Source organism: Cygnus atratus, chromosome 2 (assembly GCF_013377495.2).
Source record: "Cygnus atratus isolate AKBS03 ecotype Queensland, Australia chromosome 2, CAtr_DNAZoo_HiC_assembly, whole genome shotgun sequence".
Classification (NCBI taxonomy): Eukaryota; Metazoa; Chordata; class Aves; order Anseriformes; family Anatidae; genus Cygnus; species Cygnus atratus.
In genome coordinates this window covers 51,312,663-51,330,130 of record NC_066363.1, presented here as the reverse complement: position 1 = coordinate 51,330,130, position 17,468 = coordinate 51,312,663, and the positions used below count along the sequence as shown (strand labels likewise).

Sequence of the window (17,468 nt, the reverse complement as noted above, 5' to 3'; positions counted from 1 at the left end):
ACACCCTGGTGGTTTCCAGAAACTACTCGCTTATGTTTTGAGTACTGTACCCACTTCAAACTCAAGTGCATACGTAGTATTGCAAAGAGAAACAGTAACTTTCATAGATAAAGTTGTCCCTCACTTTTCATTGTAAGTTCCCGAAAAAAGGATATGTGACTTAGTCTATACTGACTATTTTGTGGGGATTATAGAGGAAGGGAAGGGAGGGACAGAGGAGACTGAAAGGTTTAGCAGGTCGGCTATGTTCTGGTATTTATGATGGATCTAAGTAGCGGTAGTGTTTCCTGATTTCCTGAGTTGAATGCAGAAGGCATACAAACCCCTTGTTTCCAGTGATAATTTGAACTATTGGAATGGAGTGAGATGTTTTGTTTCTTTGACAATTTTCTAGAGTTAAGGTGTTTGATGTTGAAATAATGCTATCATGCTGGAGCTCTGATTAGTTTGCTAAGGGCCCACCGCATATCTGAGATGCTTCAAAATCACTGTGCCACCTGTACTTTTAAATCATCAGACCTACTGGATATGAGTGTACTGTATCAGCATGCATACTGCAAGCATGGAGCCTAATGCACATATGTATCCCATTAAAGGCGCACCATAGCTCTGCAGATGTATGAATCTCCTTGATTGCTGAATAAGAATGTCAATACCAAATTCTGCTTCCTTCCCTATCTTTCCCAATGTAAGACCTAGCATCACAGACAAACTGTCTTTCTTCTGCTGCTGTATACCCATTTTCCAGGGGAAGAAGAATTTCAGCCCATTCTCTTATCTCTGCAAGATAAAATCAATGTCACCAACATGGTAATCCCGTCTCTGCTGCTACACTTTTCAGGCAGAATGTGCAGGTCCTGTGCACAGTAGATTTACTACAGGGTTTTTGGTCAGAGTTGAGCCTGAAGCACAGAAGCCATCAAATCTCTGTGTAGGGATTCTCTTAATTCCTGTGGCCTCCTAATTACCTTTTTCTGTTGTTGTTCTACTCTATAAGACAAGCTTTAGGTAATTTTAAAACTAGAGTTTAAAACTCAAATGCTGGGCAATTCTAATAGCAGCACATATAGCAGTGGCACTGTTATGAAATAGTTTGGTGTAAAAATTGAGAAATACATTTTTTAAAAAGGCACTTGACTTCTTAAGCTGTGCATCTGTAATTGGTGTACACTTTTAAATTTAATGTGCCTTAGTTCTCTGTAAAAGCCAAAACCAAAACCAAACCAAACCAACCAAACAAAAAACCTTCAGTGAGCAGTTTTAAGTGCCATTGTGAAAAAAGATCAGCATAATCTCAATAAGATGCCAAATGTCTGTATAGCACTACTGCTTTGGCGTCCTAAATGAGGACCATATATATAATTGTACTATATTTCTGATGTACAGTTCAGTTTGTGACATCTGCCAAGCAGCCACAATGCCTCTCCATACCTTGCAGAGTTTGTAAGACCTGACTGCATTAAAGATTGCAAGCCTCTCTGTTGGCTGCCCTTTAGCTGCAGGCCTATTATAAATATGTAAATATGTATAAATTCAAAGATCCAGTGTGTACTTCATGAAAGGTAAATTAGATGGAATTTTATTTTGAGTGATTTGCATTAGGAGAACTTCTTGGAAAGTATGCTGCAAGCCCAAGGAACAGGTGCACGCTGTTCTGCTCTAACTTGTGGCCAAAGTTCAAGCTCAGTCAGAAGCACTCAGCTGGTTGGCTCTGGCTCACCATGCTGACATTCAGCTATGAGCCTGGAGAGTCAGGAAGGAATTGCATTGAAGCACATGATTTTAAACTGAAAAATGACGTGGAAATAGGTACTTTTCCTTTCCACAGTAGTTACGTACTGCTCTATGAATTAAAAGGCATAAGAATTAGTTTAGATGAAAATGACACCTAAGCTGTGTCAGGGTTTAGCAATGATCATCAATTGCTGACATGCTTTTCCGAGGTAGTCTGCTTCCCTTTAAAGTTGGTCTAGAGTCTGTTCTCAGTATACCTTCTTAAATCAGAATTTTGCCCATGAGTGTGGCCAGAGTTTTTCTGATTCAGCAAAGGTTTTAAACACAGATGTTATCCCTCTGAAGTCAAAGTGTCCAGTCACATGCCTTTTGAAGTTACGTATTAAGCCCTGGATTTATGCTGCCTAACTGAGGTCCTGTAATTTGAGAGTCTGTTTTGCTCAGCTGCCTTTATGGTCAGTGAAGATAATTATCTCTAAGATCATATAGATTTTAGAAGATCTGAAGTTACTTTTGAAGCTGGGTATTTCCCTTTTACCGGCTTTAGAGAGGGCATAGGCTGAGCAGACTTTTAGGCTGCAACATCTGACTGAGCTGCCTAAAGAAGGTGAGGTGAAACAGAGTTGGTGGAACTGGAGTAGAAATCTGAAGGAATATGAAGAGTGGGTTTAAGATTATTTTAAATGAAGACCAACCTATATTAACCTAAGATTATTATATCTATTTAGTAACTGATTTGTTTCTTATATACGGGAGTGAAAATCAAAGATGAGTAGGGTTTTTCTTAGCTGAAGATAAAAGCTTGTTTTACTTCAGGCCATTGTGTTGTGTATGTTCTGTCTTGAGGCGTGCACAAGCAGCTAAGTCCAGACGGCGGCTGCATCAGCAGTAGCCTCATACTGTGCAGGCGAGATACTGCCCCTCCCCATGTCCCTGGTGCCCTGTTCTCAGCTTTAACAATTTTGGGGTTTATTTTTTTGGTTTGCTGAGATGGCTTTCTTTTTTTCATTCAACAAAAATTTTTAGTCTACAGCATTTCTGGTCTTTTGTCCCTCCTTTACTGGCTTCAGGAACTTTTTTTTTTTTTGATAGTCTCTTTCTGATATTTGATGTACTTTCTCATTGCTTGTTACCTCAGATAAATTTCTCTCTCTGGGAAACACCAGCTGTGGCAGAGGAAGGACAGTCAAGAGAAACTCCAGGAGTATTTTCTCAAGGGGTTGTCACTGCCCTGTCGATGCCAGAGTTCTGCCTTCAGACCTCCTGTGATAGAAGGAAAATTGCCCTGAAAGGAACTGGGGAGATTCAGGGGAGAACCTTCATTTACTTCAGAGGAAGATCCTTGAGAAGGTTATTTTTAAAGGGAGTCTCCCCGCCATTTTTAAATGGTGGTAACTTTGGCAGTCACTGTGAGAGCTGGGACTCATCTGAGGGGGAAACCACCAGCTTCTCAGCCAAAAGTGTCAGAGGTCTCACGCTTTGTCTCTGGCTCGTTGATATTTTCTGAAGGAATTTAAATGCTCATCTCGTAGGATTTAATCCTCTTCAAATGGGACCAGAACAGTCGCCATGTAACGGGCAGTGGCATGAGTTATCCAGAAATCACGAGCACCGCAACAGCTGGCAAGGGGCAATGTGCCTCTGGTGTAAACATGCCTGCTGTAGCTGACTCTGTCTAAAATTATCTCTGGGCTGTATTAAGAGGAGAGAAAATGAATACTTTTTCTTTCATTATGTAGCCTGCCAGGAGGCCCTAAGCATTCCCACCTCTTCTGCAATACATCGTTTGGCCAGGTCGTTCCTCAGCTTCTTTGGCGCTGCAGCTTGAACCAAACAGTGTTTCTGCGGTGCCTTAGATGCCCTTGTCACAGACTCCATTAAAAGACAGTCCTTCAGAAAATACTCAACATTCGTGAATTGCTTGTTTTCACAATCAGCCTCTGTTTTCATACTGTAGCTACAGCCACTGAGAAAGCACGCTGAGGCACTCAGAAAAGACCCTTAATACATCGGCTATCTTTGCGTTTCTGAAGTTTAGCCCTTATTATCTAGCTTCGGTTGATAAGGGACATCTGAAGACCATCTCTCCTCTTTTGTGCTGGTCCCATCACTTCAAAGGGAGTTTGGTTCAAATCTCTTGACCCACAAAGTACTTCCGTCCTTAATTGAATCGGCACATTAAACTGAAAAAAAAAAAAGTCTTTATTTCACTAAATTTTGGATGACGTCCTACTGTTTCATCTTCATTCATGGCAGTGCGGGATCTTTGCAGGGTCTTGGCGCTTTCCTTGGTCTTGGCCTGAAGAGAAAGTTGGAAAGAGTTTCTCGTGCGTGTTAGGTACATGGGTGCACTTTTCTAGATAGCGTTATTTGTTCTGAGATTTATGGGTGCACTTTTCTAGATGGTGTTCTTTGTCCTGAGATTACTGAGTTCTGCCTGGTAGAAAATTTCCAGGTAAATGTGCAACCTCTCACTTTTAACTACCCCTTAAGTGTACTCGGAGATTATTGGGGCTCTCTTAGAGGTTATATTTTTTCCAGTTTGCCTTGCAAAACAGTTTCAGGATTTTAATACTGCTTCTGAGACAACTCAGATCATGGCTGAGCACTTGGAAGCATTTGCGTGACCATCCTCAAACATGCATGTCTGTCTGTAGTCACAAATCACCTAGTGCGAGATTGCAGACATAGCACATTGCAAGCATGTCTTTGGGCTGTTTACATCCAGCAGTCATCTGTTGAATGTGATAATGACAGTACAAAGGGAACTGGGGGACTTTCTCTGATGACAAATGGACCATGTGTGCATTTGTATAGTCTTCTAGCTAATTACTAGGGCTCTGTCAGAGAGCTCAGGGCTTTTCACCCAGGGAGTGCCAGGCTGTCCTGGGAGGGAGTGGTTTGAAAAGTGACTGACGTGTACTTGTGTGTTCAGGTGTGATCTGTAGTGTAGCTTCAGCCTCAGCATGGATATCTGATGTCTTCCTCATCTAGGTGCTGGATGCATGTCATTACTGAGCTGTACTAAATGCCTAGCTTTGATCACACCAGGAAAGCTCAAAGATTTTTCCTGGTTTTCATTTCAACTTGGTCTTCATGCTTTGATGTAACTGTCTTTTTCTTTGCTTTTTCTCCAACTGGTTTTCTGCTTTAGCTACCCCTTCATCCCTTGGGCCCTGCCTCTGCTCCTGTTCTATATCCATCTCAGCCCAGATTTGTGCATCAGCCTTCTTTTTTTCCCTTGTATTCCTGCTCAGCTGTCTGCTCCAGTCTGTCCTTAGTTTTTGTTCCACCCAAATCCTAATGGAGAACCGTCTATAATGGATAAAAAGTCCACTGTGTGGACGCTTACACTAGAAACAAGATCACACAATCTGTGGAGCTAAGTATAGTGCTATATCCAGCAGCAGTGTACCTGTTGTCAGTCCTGAAGGTTCTGATTTTTCAGGCTTGCTGCAAAGAAATGTTGAGGAGTGGTGTTTTTGCCCTTCATGTACCAATAAGAACTTTAAGTCTTCTTGCTTTAGGGGCTTCTCAATGCCTGTTGGAGACATCATTGGGTCAAGAAGGTTTATGGATGCTCTTGATACCACTCTTGAACAGAATTGTCCAAAAGGTCAGTGAGATATGCTGAAAGGAATCCTGCAGGCCTCCATACAGCCAAGGCAACTTCATTGCCATGAGTTTGTGATTTTTTTCTTTTTCTTATTTTTATTCTTTTTTTTTTTTTTAAATACAAATCACCGAAACACTTCTCTTCTCTTACACCAGATTCAGCTCAGTTTTACTGAGATATTTGAAATGAAGATTGGAAGCATTCAGTATTTTCTTTTTCAGGGCTTGGGGCTTTAGCCAAACAATTTCCAATAATTGCAAATGAAAAATGCTTAGTGTGGGAACTAACATATAAAGCCGAGTACACATCCATTCCTGGTTGCAGTTCTCATTACTTCCAAGATGAATAATTTTAATTACTTTCACGAACCTTCTTCTTGACAGACATATCCAGATTAATTTAATTTATCCGATAAAATGAAAATACACTTTTTTCCCCCCTGTTTTTATTTAACAGAGGGTTCAGGGCTATGCAAAAATTCCCCAGGTATACAGAAAGTAATTATAGAGGTGGTTCAGGTTGTGAACCATTGTTTTTTTTTTTTTTTAATTATTACGAACTTAAACAGTTTAGTATTGAGATATGTAGCAATAATATTTTGGGCAATGTATTTGGCAGAGACTGTTCTGTGTCTGTGCTTATAATTTTAAATTCATACACATTCGAAGTTGCTTTTTAAAATCTAAATAGAAAATCCATGTGTAAGTGTCTTAGGTCATATTTTTTTAAACTTATCTCTATATGAAATGGATATGTTTACAAGCATGAAAATATGCATGTATTCCACATAAGTGCTTATGTGTGCTTTGTTTATGAGTAGATTGCTATAAATATAGGTATATGTCCATAATATAGATGCTTGGAATCCAGAAAAGGACTTAAATATGTCTTTTATAAGACTAATAAAACATCAATATTAGTGATACTTTGAATAACTGAATTTCTAGAGTTCGTAACTAATATGCTTTATTAAGAAATCAGAAGTGGCAGAGATTTGTGTTTGGAAGAGGCTCTATTTCAAAAGTTTTTTTTTTTTTTTTTTTTAAAGTTTAACATGGACTTGATCCAAAATCCAGGCCAGGAAAAGAACAGATTCCCACTGACTTCAGCGGGGAACTCTAGGTCAGACACCAAACTACAGATGATCTTTTTTTTACCTGTTATTAGACCAATTGAAAAATGAAATAGAGATGATTGTGCAGACATTTGTTTACAGGAAATGACAAAAACAGTGGCTTAAGGGCACATAGATTCAGTAGCTTTGATGCAAGTGATCCAAGTTCCAAGCTCCTTTGTTGCAGACCAGGTTCAGCTCTTGATGCCTGTGCGTCATGTGCTTTTGTGCTTGTTTCTGAAACAAACAAACAAACAACAAAAAACAAATCAAACAAAACAAACAAAAACCTCCAAGCAGATGAATGCAAAAATCATACTAAATCTAGTGCCTATCATGTACATCTGACTGAAGCAGTGTTTAAAAATCAGTATTGTGGAAAAGATTCTGAACTAATTTAAATGTACAAAGTAGGGCTTTCTGAGTGTTGGTTTTATGCATTATATATAAATTTATATGTGCATTCCTACTAAACATTACATAGAATATGCACCTTGCATGAAAGTTGTAGGAAGAATGTCAACTTTTAGAATTTGAGTGTTTAATTTTGCAGTGTTAATGCTGATTCTTTCTACTTACACTATATACCCTTTGGTATATTATTTGTCATTAACTTTATATAAAGAATATTTAAAGAAACGTCTGAACTATTTATAACATTATGTGAATTTAGGCAAGTGTAACACCAGAACATAAACTTGTCATCTTTGCTAGAGGTGTTATGTCATGATCATTAAATATTAGGGCTTTTCCTTCCATTTCCAAACACTCCCTGCATTAAGTCCAGAACAATGTCCTGTTCTCTTAACCTCGACCATGGTATTTTTAGTTTCTTCCCATGTTCCAGTGTCTTTCCCCTGCTATACTTACTTCTCATAATTTTTCTCTCCTGTAGTCTTCCTCACAATATCCTCAGCTTCTTGTTACGTTCTCTCTCATCTGCTATTTTTGTCTCTAGGCTGGGAAGAGGGGAGCACCCCAGCGGCTGGTAGAGCTACCCAGGTGCTGACTGCCTGGGTGACCACTGCCTTTCAGTGACCAAATGGACCACAAACAGCAATTAAGGCCTGAAGTCTGTCAGTCTTTCTATAACCAAGAGCCCATAGGATCCCTCTCTCCTATCTCTTTGGTGACTTTTCCTGAACTTATGGGAACCTGCTATTTTTGAGGACAAAAATTGTTTTAAATCAATTTAGAGTTACTTTTGGGACTATGATGGAAGAATGAAGATGCACAGAAAAAAAAAGGCTATAAAAATGTACCTCCAAGCTGTTTGCTTCCCCTTAATCCAGAAGAACACACTTTTGAAAGAAGAGTTATATAAAGTATGTCCAGGCGTTTACTGCTTAAATACTGACCTTCTGACATTTTTTTTAGGTTCAGCAGATAGATCGTGTAGTAGAAGTTGTAGAGGAAACTATGAAAGGTAAGCAATACACTTGAAATTATGCTGTTATGCAGCTGGTTTCTGAGATGTAAGCATTAGCTAGCAGAAATGCTGTTATGTTCTTTACCAACCTAATTCTTGCTTTCCCCTCTAGCTAAATGTTTGGGCAGTGCTATACTTTGCCATGTGTGTTTAGTGTAAGTAGTAATTTCAGAGATCTTTTCTGGCAGGAGCTCCGTGGCCTGTTGGATTCGTAGGTAAATGATCCTGAGGAGACTTCAAGAACCAATTTAAGTTGCATCAATGTAGGTAGATGTAGAGTGCTGTTTAAAGTTTCTGCTCTATCTTACTTCACTGCTCTATCTCCACCTTCTTATGTTTAGTACTCTCATGTTTTCTTCTTTTCAGCTATTTTGGCTCACTTCCCTGAGCTTTTCTCAGCAGGACAGATGAATTATCTACTGGTTTAATGTTCTTTTGTAATTGTGTTCCTTGTTCTCTCTGGCTGCGTTCATGTGTGTGTACACGCAGTACTTTGCAGTGAAGGGGGGCAAAGACAGTATTGTTTCTCCAGTCTCACTAGTAAACATTTGCTATTAAATAAATATATTTGTCTGGATCTTTCTGGGTTACCTAAGTTTGTCTCCATTACTTATCAGGCAATAAAAATTACTGTTCCGTGAAGCTTTAAATTACAAGCTTTAGCTCAATTGGCTGTACTTTCAATATAAACAAGTGTCTGGTCCACAAGATGTTGCCTGTACTTTTAATGCTGGAGTTTGATTGTTTTGAAATAGAACATGAAAATATAGAAATGGCGCAATAAAGCTTAAAAGAAGAGGGGAAAAAAGTTTCTGTTAAGAAACCATGTAGTGTTGTAAAGCTTTTAGAGTTTGCAGTTTGAAGGCCTTAAGGCGTGTATTGCTTTGAGTACTTTCAGAAATGAAACCTGTACTCTTCTGTACTCCTAAACCAAACTTACTGCAGTTTGTCCTTATTTTATGGTTTCTACTCTTTTGGTACAACCTATTGTATTAAGCTAACAGAGAAGAAACATATTCAGTGTATTCATATTTGTTACTGAATGTGCATAACTATTTTCCCAGAAACATCATGGTGTTTATCACAACATGTTGAAGATGGGGATACTTCATGATTTTCACAACAGCATAGTATTTCAGATCCCTATCTAATTTTCCTGAAGTGTATTTATTCTTAATGGAGTAAAATGATAACCTGGGTCAGCATGCCCTCCCTTTACAAAATTGTGCTTTGTAATATTTATACTGACTCAGAACATTACTGCTTTTTTGATAACATAGTTACTCAGGTTATTGTGACTGAATATTATATGCTTAGAAAGAAGGCAAACAATCTAGAAGCAATTGTTAAAATCATGTTTTTCATTGAATTAATTTTAAGATTGCATTTTACATATGGATGTAACTCTGGAAAATGTAGTACAAAAATACAATGTACACTTACGCTTTGAAAAGCATCAATTTGGGGAAAAATTTAGCTTCCTTTCTAGCTTACTATAAGTGATCTGAATAAAAAGAAATAAGTGGTCTGTTGAATTCTGTATATGGTGACAATTCCTTCAGGGATTTCTCAGAAGGTAATGAAACACAGTATTTCATAAGTTCTATTGGAAAAAATGAACAGAACCAGAATTTCTCTTTGGAAGAGAATTGGCAAATTGACAGGGGTCACAGGGTATGATAAAGCCTTGCTTTTGCAAAGGACAACCATTAAAATTAGCTTTTACTTATAATTTGTTTTTCCATTTAAATTTCTTTGAAAATAATGCGTTGATTTATGGATTTGGTAATCACCTTCCACGAATAGAGAATAATATGAAACTCTTTGTTCCTGTGCTTTTTAAGTGATTCTAACTTTCATTATCTAAGTAAAGAAAAAATACTTTAGGTAACAGGACCATTGGTTAAGAATGCTTTATGCCGTAAGACAGATCCATGGTAGAAGCTTAAATTCTTGTATTTAAAACCAAATTAAATGTGTTTGCACTGTCTTCATAAGTCTGTGACATTAGTAACAATTTCTGAAGCCCCAAATATCTGGAGGAGACAAAGATGGTGTGGGACAGGGGATTAAATACAGATTTTGAATTGAGAGCCAGTTTACATTCAGTTTTTTGTTGTTTTTTTGTCATTGTTATACAATGCAATGTCCTTCACCTGTCTTTTAAAATCAATAGGTTATATGGGTGGTTTACTCTTGTAGTGTGGCTATGTCTATACTGAAAGTTTAAAAAAATGTTCTGACTAAATATTTAAACAAAGTTTAAACTGCATAGCATCTGTACCCTGCAGGGCAGCTGTCTCTGTAGATCAGTCTGCCTGAGTTGTCAGGGTATTCTGTCAAGATTACATGGTTATTACCATAGTTGCCAGTTTTAGGTTCAGAGACTGGTTTTCCTTAGGTTCCCATTTCTTGAGGACTACCAAATATTTTTTGGTGGATACTTGAATTTTGCTGCGCACAATTTACCAAAAGGGAAACATTGTTTAAAAAAAAAAAATAATACCCCCCCCCTTTTTTTTTCCCTAATGGTTTTCTCTCTCATTTACGAAGAAAATGTCTACCCTGTTAGATTTGTTTGAAAGCTTACTGTACTCCTCCTCAAAAACTACTCTTTTGGAATTATTCAAAGCTCTTTCTATGAAATATGACTGTGTTTTTTTCTAGTTTTATTTCTCAATCTTACAGTCAAGTTTAGGATACCCTATTCAGAGCAGCGTCATTGTACTGATTCAACTGATGGTTTCAAGAAGTAGATGTTTATGGTGGTCTTTACTTCACCTTTCTGAAAACAGCGTAATTGCAGTTCCCAACTCTCCGCTTACTCATAAACACTTTTTATGTGACTTTACCTTTTTATCCTTCTTCATCAGAAAATGGAAAAGAAGGATGCTCATGTTTCTTTTGGCTGCTAGTGTGATAAGGGACGGAATTTTTAAGAGACCCCATGATGCCTCATTTTGAGATCACCCTGAGCTTTATCACAAGTCTCATGGAACTTTCAGATTCCCTGTGATTATCAGGTAAATTCTGAAACTGTAATTTCCAAAAGGGATCTTTAAAAGTGTGCAATATTTGTATGCAGGTCATGTCTCGTTTAAACTGTGTCCAAAGATGTATTTTAGCTAGAGGCATCTTCAAGTACTCTTTCTATAGCTTGTATTGCTAAAATCTGAAACCTCTATACTTCCAACTAAGGAAAATCATGGATTTCAAGGAGCTGGACAAATGAATTCGATCTCAGCTTTAGAATTACATTTCTTAAAGTGACAGCCACAAAAATGTAGCTGGAGTGTTTCAGTCTTACAGACTTACAGAACAGTTTCATCATGCAAGTCTCTGATTGAACAGTTTAGCAAAACTTTCTCCTTCTGCACATTACCCAAATCTTACAACTGATTCACAGCTATTTTTACATCATTGGAGCACCCTATTTCCACTCATGTGCTTAGTTTCCTGGTAATGACATAGTAAGTTAGCAATTGAATTGTCTGAACTAGAAGAAAACTTGGTTATACTTGACATATGCTCCTTCACTAAGTAAGATTTCTGTACAAAATTTCAAAGCTGTTTAGGTTAATCAGTCTCTATAGCCTGTTCCGGTAAGATGAAGCTTTTTTTTTTCCTGATGGGAACCACAGGATGTCACTGGTGATTGCTCAAGTCAGCATTTTTGAACCATTTTAAAAGCTGTTTTTAAAAATAGCACAGTGTGTGTGTATGCACAAGCTGGGATAGAAATGGTTTGTGTAAAAATGGTCAAGAAAATATATTTAGTCTGTAATTTAAAGGACAGATTTTAATGGCTTAATGTGGAAATTCTGCTTGGTTTTGAATTCAGGTCTATGTGGAGTTGGGGCTTTTTCCACCTCCCCTTCTAGACACGCTAGCTGTCTCATGTTGAAGCTTTTTGGGGGTGGGGAACATGGAAGTGGAGCATTTGTATACAATTCGCTTTTAGGTTAGGCCTTAGGGAGATGAGGGGCACAGGTTGAATTGAGTTTAGTCTGTATTGTGTCTGTCAAACGTTTTCACAAAACATAGTTTTACAATGGGTCATTAGACTTGATTGTTAAAAACAGCCAAAGGAAATTACTTCAGGGTTGAGCCTTTTATACTTCACATAACCTTTCTTGATTTCAGTCACGTTGACCTGTCTGGTGAAGTTGCCCATCCATTCCCAGTTTAAACATTAACTAGCATTTACTAACCGTTGAATTGTTAATTATGGATTGCTGATAGTTGTGTCAGTCTATGAAAACAAGCAGATGAATAGTAGCTGTTTTATACAGAGTACAGAATTTATACCAGATTGCATAATTTAGAGAGATTGTATTTATATGTATGTTTGGGTACATGTAGGTAGGTATGTATATGAATGCTAGCATATTAAATAGTATATGTATGTCCTGTTTGTTTCCATTATAATCTGCTGATAACAGATAAAATAACAGTAGATAAAATACTGTCTACTGAATTTCAATGATTGTAGGAAGGGTGGCCTTGACTTAAGAAGCTGGTGATGAGCCAAAAGAGGAATAAAAACTATAGGCATCAGGAGTTCCTTTCTGAGGAAAAGTATAATTTGGCTCCCAGTCAGGAAACTGGCTGTTTGTGCCTAGTTGCAGCTTGAGAGGGGTCAGAGGGAGGGTAGTGGCCTCACTGAGCCCCAGTTTCTGGTTCTGTATCCTTTGAAAGGACATAGAAAGGGGTGGTGGTTTTGGCGGGGTTGTTTTATTTATTTCACTGTGTGGTGGCCTGACCTTGGCAGGCTGACAGACCCCCACCCAGGCTCAACTGCACTCCTTCGTTCCCAGCTCCTTTACTTCCTCCCTCACGGTGGCACAAGGGAAGGGGAATGGGGGCTGCAGTCGGTCTGTAACCAAACAGTTCCTCTCTGCCACTGGCTCCTCACACTCCTCCCTAGTGGTGGCCCTCCCACGGGCTGCTTTTCTTCAAGAACTGCTCCCGTGTGGGTCTCCTCCACGGGGGACAGGCCTTTGGGAACAGACTCCTCCAGCATGGGTCCCCTGTGGACCAAGAGCTCTTGCCAGCAAACCTGCTCCTGCATGGGCTCTGCTCCATGGGCTGCAGCTTTCTTCAAGGCCCCAGTGTCCTCCACAGGCTGCATGGGGACAGCCTGCTTCACCATGGTCCTCTCCATGGGCTGCCTGGAGCACCTCCTTCCTCACCAGCCATGGTGACTGCAGGCCTGTTTCTCTCACTTTTTCCCTCATTGCTCAGTCTCAAATGCTACGCGGTGGCTTTTGCCCATTCTGAACAATGTTTTCCCAGAGGTGCCTCAGTCTTGGCTGACAGGCTCAGCAGTGCCCTGAGGTGGGTCTGCTGGGGCTGAGAGGAGCTGCCTGTGGCCAACCAGGGTCACCCTGTGGTCTCTTCTCACAGCGAAGATGGCCCCCCTGCCAATGTGTGGGCATCTGCACCCAGTACACACTGTTACGTCTCTAACACTCTAGATAGTAGAATTGCCTTTTAAACTGAGATTATTGAAAAGTCATGGTACTAGCTGCAGAAATTTTGCGAGGGGTTATCGATGTTTGATAGACTGAAAAAAAAAGGTGGGTGGGGATTTAAATCAGGTTTTCAGTAGGCAATACACAGAATCATAGCTTGAAGATACATTGTTGAAAAGACTGGTTAAAAGATTCAGAATCACCAATTTTTATATGTATTAATAGTGGAGGTTAACAGCATAATAACGTAAATGTCATCCTCCCCTTCTTGTTGTCCATGAATTAGTAATTTTGGGGCTTTTCCTGTATAAAGAAAATTAATCAGAGATTTTTTTTGTTGTTATCTAAGAAATCAGCTTTATGTGCAGGTAGAATGTCATTACCTAAAGCAGTAGCATTTTTGTCTTCTGTTAATTTGAGAACTACTTTGACAATGAACATTGACTTAGGAAGGACCTGACTCGAATGCATCTTGCCATACAATTTTTAAATTAAGGTCTTTTCATTCACCTGAACACTTCAACAGGAGCACTGGCTTGAATTTTGATTTCATGTTTCTGACATCTTAGGAGAAGTATGGCATATTGAGTGATGATAGGTTCTACCTTTCAGGAGGCGAGTTTGGAATAATATGATTATTTGCACCAGTATCAATTTAGAGAGTTTAGTTTTGCAGAGCATGATTTAAAGAAACAGTAGAGCACAGTGTGGAATATACAGAAATTATGGAGAAACTTCTGCAAGCACACTTGAATTGCTTTTGTAAAACATCAATAATTGTGGAGCTCAACGTAAAATTTTATTTGCAGGGGCAAGAGGTTTCCATTCCCAGCAATTGGTTTTTATTCTTAAACTAAAGTTTATTGCCCTTTTTGCTGTGCCTGCTCAAATGCTTTTGGGCATACAGTAACTATTAGCTATGTGAGAGGATCCAGAATTTTAGGTGGATTTTGTAATTATTTTCAATTACTTGGTATAGAAAACTAGAGCAACTGACTATCCTTGTTATGAATATGACTTTGTTTTGTGAATTTTTCACAGAAACTGAATGGGAGACGAATAGTGGGGCAGGAAAACAAGAAATGGCAGGGAACAAACTGAAAACCCTAATAGCAAAATTTTGATTGTTTGTTGTTAAATGAGTCTGTGATATGCATGGAAAAGATACCTTTTCTTCCAGACTCATATGTGCTCTTTTCTGCAATTCTTCTTACAACATCCCTATTTTTCTATGCTATTTACATTGGATAGATTCAGCTCTGTTAGCTGACTCAGCTCAGCTTGTGGTTAGCTCTGTATAGCTCCATTAGAGAATCCTTTGGCTGGTAAATGTAAGGCATAGCATGTTCAAAACAGTGCAATTTAATTAGCCATAAGAAGGATATAAATAGATAGCAGAAGAGTAGAGACGAAACTAAAAGCTTGCTCTTGCATACAGTGATAGGTTCATCTCAGCATTTCACTCTAAGGCTTATTTTGTTCTGTTCAACCTGCACACCCAAAAAACATTAGGTAAGTTACTTGTACTGCTGCAAGTGGCTCTGACAATCTGCCCTTCAATATTGTCTTTCCTTAGAACACAGCCTGTTTCATCTGATTATTTTTTTCTTTTTGAGCTTCTGTCCACAGTCTCCTGAGGTTTTGAACAGCATCCTTGATCCTAACCAAATGCATTTCTTCAGAGGGGTGAGGACAGAAGGTCAGGGGAACTCTTCCTACAGTTGATTCTTGGCATTGTCTCTCTGAGCTATTGAAGCCTGGAGCCAGTGTTTTGAGTTTACAGCAGATTTAACATTTAGCCACTTTTTTAGAAAGACAAAAATATCACATGATGTCAGAATAGAGTGAAGCTATTGAATCCTGAAAAATATAGTGCCTTAATAGTGTTTTTCAAGCTCTTTTGCTGTGAGAACGGAAAGTAAAGTGGATATGATGAAAATGGTTTTCTTGAATAATTATACATACAAGATTATATTTTCTTAATTTCATTCTGTGAAAGTTTTAGACAAGCATTAATTCCTTGTTAATAGTGACCTCCTTTGCAGTTTCACTTGTTACGCTCTACTGTTTTAGTGCTTACAAATATTGCTGATATAATGATACATTGTTGAAATGCCAAGAAAGAATAGTTCTGTTCTATTTCATGGAGAGAAAATTATCTGTGGATTCCAATAATGTGGGCTACCTGCACAGCTTTTTCAGAAGTTTGTGAACTGTCTTACTCTATTTAATATCTTGTTTTTTAAATTAAATGAATTTTGAAAAGCCCATCGTCACCTGCATAGTGCTCGTATCCTGGAGTTTTCTGAAACAGAATTGTTCTTGGATGCTAATTTCAAGTGCAACGCTTAGTAAATACACATACTTCAGTCTAATATCATGTGTGCCACATGCTTAATAATATCTGCAGCTTTCTCTGAAGCCTTTTCAAGTCCACATAGTGTGGAAAGTAATCCTTTTATGAAAGAGCTCTGAATTGTGGAGACAGGGCCAAACATACCACCTGCTACCAGCAACCTGATGGGACCAGTCATTTTGCCAAGAGCATTCTTTTTCCTGTGGTGCTAGGACATGCAGATGGGGGAAAATATCAGCAATCCTGACATCATTAGTCTTAATTATTCTCTGACTTGTAAAGCTACCCAGTTCCTGCCTACACCAGTTGAAGGAGGAGTTTGACTTGCACAACATTCCCACTTCTGCTGATCTAGGGGAGGAAAAAATATATTAATTGGTGGCCAGGAGCAGAGCATATGTCTTCCAGTTGGGTTTGTTTTTCCTTTGAGTCTGTTCCCTGCGTTTACAAGAGGCAGGAAATCCCATGAATGACGTTCAGCAGTGTCACCACTGCGTAGCTGATGTGCTGTTGGCTAGCTTGGACGGGTATGGGGGGAACATTCACACAACAAAGCCCTAAAGTAGGTTAGTGTGGTTGTTGTTTCTGCACTTGTCTGGCAGCATGTGATTGTTCTGGGGAGCTCGAGGATTCCTTTGCAGCCAGTCATGTCTGCTGTGGGACAGCTTATTTGTGCTTCAAGGCAGGCAGAAAAGATGGGCACAAGGGGGCTGATTCCACAAAGGTATACCAGGGCTTGGGGTCTAAGCTAGCTGTACAGTGTTTTAGGCAATTTGTGGTGCTGCATCCTTGCATCTCAGGTGCTATTTTTGCTAGTCCTGCCCAGAGATCCAAAATAACTCATTTAGAAGGTCGTTTCTATCCAGTAGCTGCGGGGTTAGAACAACAACAATCTAAATAAAAACTTAATTGAATCTGGTATTAAAAGTTTTGTAACAGCTCCTGATTTGCCTCTTCTTCCTTTATTTTTTTATTTGATTTTCTTAGGCTCCCTTCTCTTTAACATACTTTTGCATGTTTCTGTTACTTTCACTAAAATTTTCTGTTTCTTTTTAACGCTCATATTTACTTGATCTTTCAGTTTTTATCACTGCTTTTGGTTCTTCTTTACACTTCTTCCTTTAGTTTTTATTTGGGCAAATTTACACCTTTGTTTTCCCTTCAAATTGCTTTGCCTTCCTTAGCTACACTGCTCCTGTGTGCCATTTTTCCAGTGCTGGTATTAAGGAAAGGAAGCTCTTTATTCATCAAGAAGTGAATAAAGGTGGAAGGAAATGTGTGCAAGAGTACATGATATAGTACTTAGTCCTTTTCCCTCAAGATTCTGGAGAAGATCAAACAGGCAGGGGAGAGACAGCTGGGAGGTATAGAATTGTACGTTGGCAGCCTTGTTGTGAGGGAAAAAAGTGTCTTTCAGGAAATGGTGAACAACCTCTAAATATAATGATGTAACTGGGAAAGGGAAAGAACGAGTAACAGAAGAAGCTGAAAACAATAGAAATTGTTGCTGCCAAGGCTGGGGTTTCCTGCATCTTTGAGGATTTTCTTTAAACTTATGTTTTTGAATTCCTTCAGATATCTGCACTGAACTTTGAAGGTAACAGCTAAGAAATAGTGCTCTGCATTGGGCCGGGAGCTGTTTAAATGGCACACTGTATTTCCAGCAGGGTGAGCAGGGAAGGAGGAGGGACTGCCTCTGGATGCCTTGTTCCATCTTTCAGGCAGATATTTCTCAGCAGCTACTG

At 38.9% G+C, this 17,468-nt stretch overlaps 1 protein-coding gene across 1 annotated transcript in view; it reads left to right on the top strand.

The window, feature by feature from the left end:
• CDKAL1 (CDK5 regulatory subunit associated protein 1 like 1) overlaps positions 1-17,468 on the top strand; it is a 434,104-nt gene that overhangs the window by 135,375 nt on the left and 281,261 nt on the right. Inside the window, exon 7 of the mRNA XM_035549604.2 lies at positions 7,842-7,890. Coding sequence (XP_035405497.1) covers positions 7,842-7,890 — 49 coding nt within the window. The remainder of the gene's footprint in view (positions 1-7,841; positions 7,891-17,468) is intronic.